Source organism: Dipodomys ordii, unplaced genomic scaffold (genome assembly GCF_000151885.1).
Source record: "Dipodomys ordii isolate 6190 unplaced genomic scaffold, Dord_2.0 Scaffold9, whole genome shotgun sequence".
Classification (NCBI taxonomy): domain Eukaryota; kingdom Metazoa; phylum Chordata; class Mammalia; order Rodentia; family Heteromyidae; genus Dipodomys; species Dipodomys ordii.
In genome coordinates, this window is record NW_012267225.1 from 23367314 (window position 1) to 23377674 (window position 10361).

A 10361-nucleotide genomic window follows, 5' to 3' on the forward strand; every position below is an offset into this window, starting at 1 on the left:
GGATTGGGAGAAGATCTTCACTAGCCATACAATGGACAAGGGCCTCATATCTAAAATATACTTAGAACTCAAAAAATTAAATCTCTCAACAACAAATCCTCAAAGAAACAACTGCCTGATTAATAAATGGGCTAAAGACTTAGAGATTTCTCTGAAGAGGAAACAAGAATGACCAACAGACGCATGAAGAAATGGTGAACTTCTCTAGCCATAAAAGAAATGCAAATCAAAACAACATTGAGATTCCACCTCACCCTAGTTAGAATGGCTATAATCAAGAAATCTAATAACAACAGAGGTTGGAGGGGATTTGGCCAAAAGGGAACCCTACTGCATTGTTGGTGGGAGTGTAAACTTGTTCAGCCTCTTTGGAAAATATGGAGGTTCCTCAAAAGACTCCACATAGAGATCCCCTTTGATCCACTAATCCTACTTTTGGGCATTTATCTAAACAATCACAAACGAGGCCATACTAAAGCTACCAGTTTAACTATGTTTATTGCAGCATTATTTACCATAGCTAAAATATGGAACCAACCCAGATGCCCCTCAGTAGATGAATGGATCAAGAAAATGTGATATATATATATATATATATATATATATATGTACATACATACAGGAATTCTGTGCCTCTGTCAGAAAGAATGACACTGCCTCATTTGTTAGGAAATGGAAAGACTTGGAAAAAATTATAAGTAAAGTAAGACAGGCCCAAAGAAACAGGTTACATGGTTTCCCTTATTTGCAATAACTTGTATATGTTTAGGACAAGCAGGAAAAGGTCAAAATCTATGTACATATGACCATATAAGATGATGCTAAGTGAAATGAACCCCAAGATAGGGACACAGAAATTTTATTGTTGTTGCTGTTGTTTTTTAATGTACTTTGTGATTTTTTTGTTTCTCTTGTATGTTCTTCTCCCATGGTATAACCCCTGTTTTCACGGTATTTGATTCTGGTGCCTTGCATCTTCTATATACATTTTTCTAATTGGGGAGGGGAGAGAAAAAATAACAAAATGCTGAAACAATGATACAGGTTGACCCATTGTAACAATGAGATATTCAAGACACTATGTTGAAAAGGAACTTGACAACTTCTGTTGGGGGAGGGAGGAGTTGGGCAGGTGGGGAGGGGAGGGATGGTAGGGGAAAACAAAGGAGGAGGTAACAATGCTCAATAGGAAGTATATTCATTACTTACTTATGTAACTGTAACCCTTCTGTACAGTATCTTTACAATAAAAACATATATTAAAAATGGTACCCTAATCATTTATTGATTATTCAAATGGGTAAATGAAGATGATAGTAAGTGAACAAAAGGATGAATGAATGAATGAACAGGGGGTTCTTACTCAATTATCATGTATGACTCACCAAAAGATATTAATAGAAATCAAATACCAAACAGTGAGTCTTTAATAGTTAATTTCTAGGGGTCATGATTAGCTGAAAGAGAGATAAGACTGTCAGAGACTCCTGAAACAATTTTGACCTGGCATCCTACCTGCTTTGAGTTGGTTTTGCATGGACTAGTTTTGATGGAGAAAGGAAATGGGATTTTTTTCTTTAAAGAATATTGCAAAACCATAGTCTGGGGAGGTGACTCAGTGGTCGAGTGCTTGCCTTGAATGCATGAGGCCCTGGGTTCGATTCCTTAGCACCATATAAGCAGAAAAAGATGGAAGTGGCACTGTGGCTCAAGTGGAAGAGCAGTAACCTTGAGCTAAAGAGCTGAGGGACAGTGCCCAGGCCCAGAGTTCAGATCCCATGACCAACTTAAAAAAATTCATTAAGACACACTCTATTCATAAACTGCTTTGTTAAATGGTCACTCTTTTGTATAACTACTTAGACATAATAAAAACATTCAAAACAATAAACGACAATATATGTGAAGAAACAAGCTTATTCAGAGAGAGAGAGAGAGAAAGCTCTTAGGGAAAATGGTGACCCAAAAAGGCATGAATTGGCCAAGACCTAATAAATGTATTTTGGAATTACAGAGTGAATGAATAGCATCCTGGTTACCTTATTGGAATAGATTTTGGAGGAAGCATCACAGGCATAAATATCCTAGAATTCTTTTATTTTGTGGCATTGCTAGGCAAGCATTTTACCTATAAGCAATACCCTTACTTCACAGAGAAGACATTTTCAAGCCCCATGTGCCTTCCTTCTACACGAAAGAAATAACAGGATATGCATGAAGTCTTCAAGTATTTAGGCTTCAAGATGGACAGGTGTCCATTACAGAGTTCACAGAAGAACCTTCAACTTTCAGGATGTTGTATTGGGCCCCACAAAAAAAGTAGAGATAAATTGATTAAGTTCTTTACAAACTAGATGTAAGCAAAGCAACTTATAATCCCCTAAGCAATTCTAACACGGTTAAGTTTTCATCACATCTTTTTCATTATATCATAGTTCTATTGTAGTCCACAGTTCTTTTTTGTGTGTGTGTGTGTCCGGTCGTGGGGCCTGAACTCTGGGCCTGGGCACTGTCCCTCAGCTCTTCAGCTCAAGGCTAGCACTCTACCACTTGAGCCACAGCGCCACTTCCAGCTTTTTTCTTTTTGCTTATGTGGTGCTGAGGAATCGAATGCAGGGCCTCAGGCATGCAAGGCAAGTGCTCTACCACTGAGCCACCTTCCCAGCCCTAGTCCACAGTTCTTGATCTATGGTTAGAACTTGATGCATGTTGGTTGAATTAATGTATGGATCAATCAACCCCCAGCTTTTCTTGAAATCTGACCCTTCACAAGGTTTAACGTGACCATCAGATACTTGCAGTCATTCTGCCTATTATTTGAGAGTAAAAATGGGAAAGTACATTTGTCTGCTGTTAGAGCTGTACTTGTAAAAACTTCCATTAGAGCATACAGGATTCTGAACTCTGGTGTGGGAGCTGCAGGCTAGCTAACATCAGGCTAATATTTTAGGAAAGCAACCTTGTAATTATGTTAGCAGAGATTTCTAAGTAGAAAAAAAGCTACAGCTCTGCCAAAGTATCTTAAAAAGAGACATATTGTTGATTTGTTCCACACCGACGAACTAATATAAACAAGGAAATCTCTGCTTTTTGTCACGTGTCAGCTATTCTTTCTCCTTTAAGAATAGCAACTTCTTTGGAAAACACATCTGATTTCTGAGTTCAAACCTGTCCATCAAATAAACAGATGGGTTTCAAAGATATTAGAAGGTGGGACTGTGAATTGAGTTACAGATATTTTTTCCCAAGTAGAATTTCCTTCTTGGTAATTTGAAGTACTTCTTGAATATTGAAACTGTACTCCCTGAGCTTATAATATGATATAGAGTCTGCACGTTTTAAATTAGGGGTGATTACTAAGAACACAAAATTCATTTCCCTCATTTAAATCTTAAGTCCCCATTTTAGGTTGATTTATCTATAATAATGGTAAACTGTTGGAACCCAAGAAAAAAGTGTTGCCAAAACACTTATGTCAAAATATACTCATGAGTTTCACTTTATGCAGAGATGTAATGTGATTCTGTGTTGCTCACCCTCTAACATTTTCTCCCCTCCTGATCACAGTTGGTCCCATAATTACAAACCTGTTACATAAACCCATACTATGTGTGTTTATGTATATTTATCTTTTAGGTGTATGATGTGTGAAATACCACAATAAAACCCCTTTAAACAGTTAGCATGCACTAAAGTAAAATGAAGGACAGGAATATATAATAGATACTGTCTGGGATTAGGGTACTAATGAGTTGGGGGGACAAAGTTGAGAAGGTGACAGAGGGTAATATGGTCAGTATACTTCATGTACATGTGTGAACAACAAATTTTGTTGAGACTGATTTGGGAAGGTAGAAAGCAGGAAGTGAGAGAGTGACAGGGGGTGAGGCTGATCCAGGTACAAATCCATGTGTACAACTGACTAGTGATAACAAACTATGTTAAAAAAACCCTAAGTTCCATCTTTGAGAAAATGACTTAATTCTGGTCAATTCTGCCTGCTGGGGAGCTATCTGCACAAAAGTAGAGATTCAGGTAGGTTTCCTGTAGAACCCAAAGAGTTCAACATTAAGTGACAATGTCTCTCATGAGGTGGTCCAGATGTGCCTTCTCTAGGCCTCATACATATGTAATGAATTGGTACAAACTTTCCGAAGGATCAGACACAGCATTCCTTTTCTAAGATTCTTGCTACCAGAAATTTAGGATTCTTTTTATTTGAACATTTCTGATTATATATAAAATGAGGTGTCTTGAAGTAGTATTTATATCTAAATACATAATTCATTTATGTTCCATTTGTACCTTAAATGTATAGCTGAAGAAAATTGTATATAATATATTTACTGTGTCTGTATTTTGACTCAACATATCATAAGGTTTGGTATGACATTTTTCCACTTGAGGTATCATGTAGTTTATATTATTTGAGATTTTAGGTGTTCAAAAGAGTCACTTTCAACTTGTAAAGCAAATATATCAAGAGTACTAAAGAGATCATATATTGACTCAACATTTCCACTTTCAGAAATATATTGTGAGCAAATGGATGAATTACTGCACAAATATGGAAACAGGTTTTTATTAGAGCAGAATTTGTGTCAAAATTTTTGGAAGCAATAAAAATATTCATCTATAGATATATAGTGCATAAATGCATGATAGTGTTCATATAGGGCTGAAAAGACAAAAGATTTTTTTTTCTGTTAGTCTTAATAACCGGCCTGGCCCAAATTTTAAAAAAATAGCCAAATGCTCCTAGACAATAAATTGAAGATAAATGAAATTCATTCTACATCTTGGCTCTGAGCTTTCTGATGTCCTCTACAGCTAGAATTCTAGCAAAAGCTCCATCAAGGTGGGCCATGCTCTCATTTATACCTTGAGATTCAGTAGTGAAATAAGAAAATAAGTGGGAATGAATCAGGTTAGCCTGAGTTGCTCACTGGACTGTCATTGATGCTGGGGAGCATCCTGTGCCATGAGCTGTCTCAGTTGGGCAGAATGTAGATTAGAATGTACAGTTACTGTTAGTATGTCCTCCTCCATTTTGATTTCACAACCCACATCTTAGGTTCTTAGCCCTTTCCTCCAAATCAGGTGGCCAGACCAGGCCTGGCCACAATTGTTAACTCCCACCCCTGTGACCAACAGCCTCCAGCTGCAACAAGGAATGCCATTTGGCCTCATCTGGCCAGATATAACTGCAGCTGCTGCAATCAGTACCCTGCTTGACTACATTCTATCTTTGGCTCCAGCTGCAACTGCAGAGTACTTCCCACCCCTAGAAAGGTACCCCATTTGCACAAAGACAAGCATTGTGCCCAGCCTGGAAGACACAGCCTTGTCAGCTTGCTGACAATGAACTATACTGTATGTGACTTGGTGTCCCTGTGGTCCTCTGGGCTGGAGCTTTCATTGGTGCTGTGACTTGGATCAAGGCTCCCCTGGTGATTTTGCTCTTCCCTCTGGGAATTCGAGCAGCTCCAGGGACCTTGTGCTGGTCTCAGGTCCCCCCAGAGGATCGTGAAGGTGATTTCCCTTGACAGAATGCTTTACTTGCATCCACTAGTAGCTGATCTGCCCTTCTTCCTGAGTAAGTGACCTTTTGCCTTTGTAGGGTGCTCTGAGTTCCCTCTTTTTGAGGCCACTGGGATGGAAAATTCTTGGTGCCAAGTTCCAAGCCCTCCTCCCTCCCCCAGCCTAGGCCACTGGGCTAGATAGGCCAAGGGAATCCAGCAATTGTGTAGTGATGACCCCTCTTGCTGCTTGCTCCCTCCATGTTAACTGACCAGAGATCCTCTGGGGTGGCCCATGGCTCTCTATTGTCAACTCTGTGCACTCACCATGGGTGGGGCCCAGTCTCAAATTCCTCAGGATTCCCCTCTAGGTTGTCTTTTGCACAATCTGGAGGCCCTCAAGCTTCCACCTGATCTCTAGCCCCATAAGCTGATATGCTTATATAATCAAGTTTGGCCCCGATATTCACTAGACAATGAGTCCACATGACCTCTCAGTGGCACTTTTGATCCCAGTATTTTACAGGACTTAACATAATTTCTGTGAGTGCTCAGGCAAGTGGAAGGAAATCCCCTATGTACAACTTTTTTGTTGTTGTTCAGTTTTAAGCCAGCACTTTGTTCCTCATGCTCACCTGCCACAAAATTGCCAGATTCTTTCTCCTTTGACTCTGTAGACTGGCTCTTGCGCTCTCTAAATCCAGGGCTCTCCTCCATAAGCTCCTCTCCTTCCCCTCCAGGCTCCCCTTTCTCCTCTTCAGACCGGAAATACGCTTGACCCGAGTGTGGCAAGCCAGCCACTAGACGGCTTGGTAGTGCCCTGGAGGTTGTCATGCAGCACTTTTCGGAGATGCTGGGCACTGCCACTGCCCAGGCCCAGGCTCGGGAGCCCGCTCCTTTCCCCTTCCCACCCCAGCTTGGGATTCTGCCCTGGCCCCCTGCTTCCCTTACACTGCAGCTGTCCTTGGCCCTAAGCCCCTCTGGGACTACAACTCCCAGGGCAGCAGCCAGAATCAGGACCACTTTATAGCTTGCATATTTGAGGGTCTCAAGCAGGCAGCCCACAAAGCCATCAACGATGACAAAATGACCAAGGTGATGCAAAACCAAAGTGAAAATCCATCTGCCTTTTGAGCTAGACTAAAGCAGGCTCTTCTTCAGTTCATGAACCTGGACCCTGAGTCTGTGGATGGCCAACGCCTTTTAATGACTTATTTTATCAACCATACAGCCTGGATATTTGGGCCACATTAAAACAATTAGACATGGGACTCCTGATGCCTCCAACTCAAGACTTGGAGATTACCTTTAAGTTATACCATGGCAGGGAGGAAAAGGCCAAAAGACTCAAGTATCAGATGCTGGCAAAGATCCACTAGCCTCAGGTCTCACAATTGGCTCCTTCCTGATGGGGACTACCTGGGTTCTGTTATGATGTGATCTGGAGGGGCATTGGAAGGGATCCTGTCCCCCAAAAGAAGAGGGAGAGGTCTCCAAGTCATGCTACTGGTGTAACCAGCATGTCCATAGAGGTACAGTCTGCCCACAGCTGCAAAAGCCAACTGGACCATGCCCCAGATGCCATGAGGGGGGGCACTGGGCCATGGACTGTCCATCATCCTCTCAAGGATGTTAGCCATCACCAAGGCCTCATCACCCTCCTTTGATCTTCTGGGACTGGCTGTTAAAATCTGAGGAAGCCCTGGACTCCCGATCCTGACTACTCTCATCACACAGGCGCCCAGGGTAACAATCATAGCTGCAGGTAGGGCTATTTCATTACTGGGGGATATAAGTGCCATATATTCTGTGCTTATTGAGTTTTGAGCCCTAACCTACCTAGCTAAAACCTCCATTGTCAGGGTGGAGGGTAAATTTTACAGGCTCAGATAAACTCCCTACTCCCGTAATTTTTCTCTGGTGACCTTTTGTCACTCCTTTCTTGTCATTCCCTGCTGTCCAGTCCCACTGCTGGGCAGAGACTTTGGTGCCTCTATTACTTCATGCCCCTCCCAACTGTCAGAATCCAAAAATGATTTGACCTCCCCTGCAGTTTTCTCTGTGATAGCTTTAGTGGACCTGCCTGGTGACTCCTCAGGTTTTCCTTTATCACCCTTCAGAGTTAACCCCTTGCTTTGGGAACCCACAACCCTTCAATTGCCAAACATCATATTCCAGTTCATATTTCCCTGTGACCCTCAGCATTTTCCCTCACATCCTGAATACCCCCTCCCTTTCTGCAGCCTTTTGGGATTACAGCCAATTGTTAAAGATTGCTAAGAAAAGGGCTTTTGTGCCCTGCTAATTCTCCTTACAACAGTGACATCTTGATGGTAACCAAGCCCAATTGCTCATTTTGTTTAGTGCAAGAGTTATACCTTATAAATGCAGCGGTTACCTCTCTTTCCTATTTAGCTAATACACTCTTCTTTCCACAATTCTGCACCAATTACTTTTTATTCTGTGTTGGATTTAAATGATGTCTTTTTTTTTCTATTCCTTTGTCGCTTTCCTCTCAGGATCTTTTTGCCTTCACATGGACTGACCCCATTACCCAAATGTCAATGCAGTTCACTTGGACTGTGTTTCACGAGCAGCTTCCACTTGTTTGGCTTTGGCATGGGACTTACAGGATTTAAATTTACAACCCTTATTCAGTATGTGAATGACATTCTCCTCTGCAGTCCTGCCAAGCAATATGGTGGCAGTCCCACCACCCATATGGTAGCACGTCTTAATTTTCTTGTTTCTTGAGGGTATTGGGCCTCACCCAATAAGATGCAGGCTATCCAACAGTTGGTGATTTATCTGGGTATTAAACTTATACCCACTCGCAAGGCCTTTACCACCCCCCCCAGAAAGCATTTAATTGCTAATTACCCTGTTCCAGCCTCTAAACCTGAGCTTCTTCCCTTTTAGGATCTGGCTGGTTATCTTAGCTCCTGGATCCCCAACTGCTTCCCCCTAGCCTGCCCCCTATAGGAGGTGGCTAAGGGGCCACCAGAGGGACCCCTTTTATCCCCTTACTCCCTTGTTTCTCTCTTTATGAGACTTCTACAGGGCTATTAAAGGTTCCTGCTCTTAGACTGCCAAATCTTTCAGGCCCATTTTCTTGTAACTGAAAACAAAGATTCTGCATTGAAGTCTTGGGTCCACAGGTTGGACCCTCATTTATGTCAGTTGCTTATTTGTCAAAATGCCTAGACCCCACCATTAGAGGATGGGCTCCCTGCTTTCATGCCCTGCCGGCTTCTTCTGTTTTAATACGGGAGTGAAAGAAGCTGACCTTTGGCACAGCCCTCACCATTCTTTCTCAGCAACACCTTTCTGAGCTACTGACATACAAGGGGCTACATAAGATGCCCTTTTACTTTGTCTCCCTTCAGGTGGCACTGGTAGAAGGGCCTACCTTCACTTTCCAGCCCCTCCCTCCAGTAAACCCATCTACCTATTACCTATACAGATATAGGAACCATGCCTACACACTAATGTATGGAGACTCTGGAGGAAGATTTGCTGCCTCACCCGGCTCACCTTAGTGAAGGACCACTGAAGGATTTTCATTTCTCCTGGTTCACTGATGGGAGTTCTTTCCTCTGAGAAGGTTCACAGGTAACTGGATGCTATGATATTGATCTCTGGTGTTGTTGAATCTGGCCCGCTGCCTCTTCAAATCACCAATCAACAGGCTGAGCTAGTGTTCCTAACATGGGCATTTCACTGAACTACAGGCCATTCCCTGATGGTATACACACACTCTAAGTATGCCTTTCATACTATCCTTTCCCATGCAGCCATCTGGAAAGAACGAGGCCTTTTAACAACTAAGGGTACCTCAGTTATAAATGGCTCCTATATTACCAAGCTTCTGGAAGCCTCTTTTCTCTCCTCAGCCATTGGCGAAGTTCACCGTAAGGCCTATGCTTCAGATGTCTCAGTTATAACCAAGGGAACTAACCTGGCCAATGAGATTACCAAACAGGTTGCAATGTCCTCCAGGGTAACAGACAGCCTACCCCTTCCCTCCAGGCAGGATATTCTTAAGTACCTACACCGCCTTTTCCATGCCCATGCAGGTGCTTTCAGAGTATTTCCCCTTGACCCCAGCCAATGCACAATTTCTTATGCAATGCCAGTGTGCAGTCACCGCTCTTCCAACTCATCGGGCTCAGAGTAATCTCCCAGACTTGGCCTGTCAAATGAATTTCACCCTCATGCCAATGGTCCATAAATCTTTTTTTTTTTTTTGCCAGTCCTGGGGCTTGAACTCAGGGCCTGGGCTCTGTCCATGAGCTTCTTTTGCTCAAGGGTAGCACTCTACCACTTGAGCCACAGCATCACTTCCGGCTTTTTCTGTTTATGTGGCACTGAGGAATAGAACTCAGGGCTTCATGCATGCTAGGCAAGCACTCTTCCACTAAGCCACATTCCCAGCCCGGTCCTTAAATCTTATCTGCCAGAGTCACTGGTCTTACTAAGTATTCTGCTAAGTGAGAAGGACCTTATCTAGTAACCCTATACCTATGACTGTGCAGGTTCAGGGTCGTCCTCACTGGATTCTGCCATGTTAAGCGTCACCTGCCCAACCAACTCTCTAATACCTTTGAGCCACCGGACTTCTGTCTTTGCAGATAAAGTAAACTGGACGCAGCCTTCCCCGAGTTGTTGAGGAACCAGAGAACCCTGCTTGGGATAAGGAATGCTTGATGACAGCCCCTTTTGGGGACCAATCACCACCAAGCTTATGCCTTTCTGAGGCTCACTAGTAGCGATTTTTTTGCCTTTTATTAATTGTGTCTTGCCTGTTTATGTATTTAATGTTCTCACAGAGTGGATGAGGAC

General features: G+C 42.7%; 1 protein-coding gene across 1 annotated transcript in view; it reads right to left on the reverse strand.

Annotated features, from left to right (window-relative positions):
- Nucleotides 1-7321, reverse strand: part of Nsmaf (neutral sphingomyelinase (N-SMase) activation associated factor) — a 149562-nt gene extending 142241 nt beyond the window's left edge. Inside the window, exons 1-2 of the mRNA XM_013009266.1 lie at nt 6939-7321; nt 6155-6654 (exon numbers count right to left, since the gene is read on the reverse strand). Coding sequence (XP_012864720.1) covers nt 6155-6654; nt 6939-7321 — 883 coding nt within the window. The remainder of the gene's footprint in view (nt 1-6154; nt 6655-6938) is intronic.
- Nucleotides 7322-10361: the final 3040 nt, after the last annotated feature.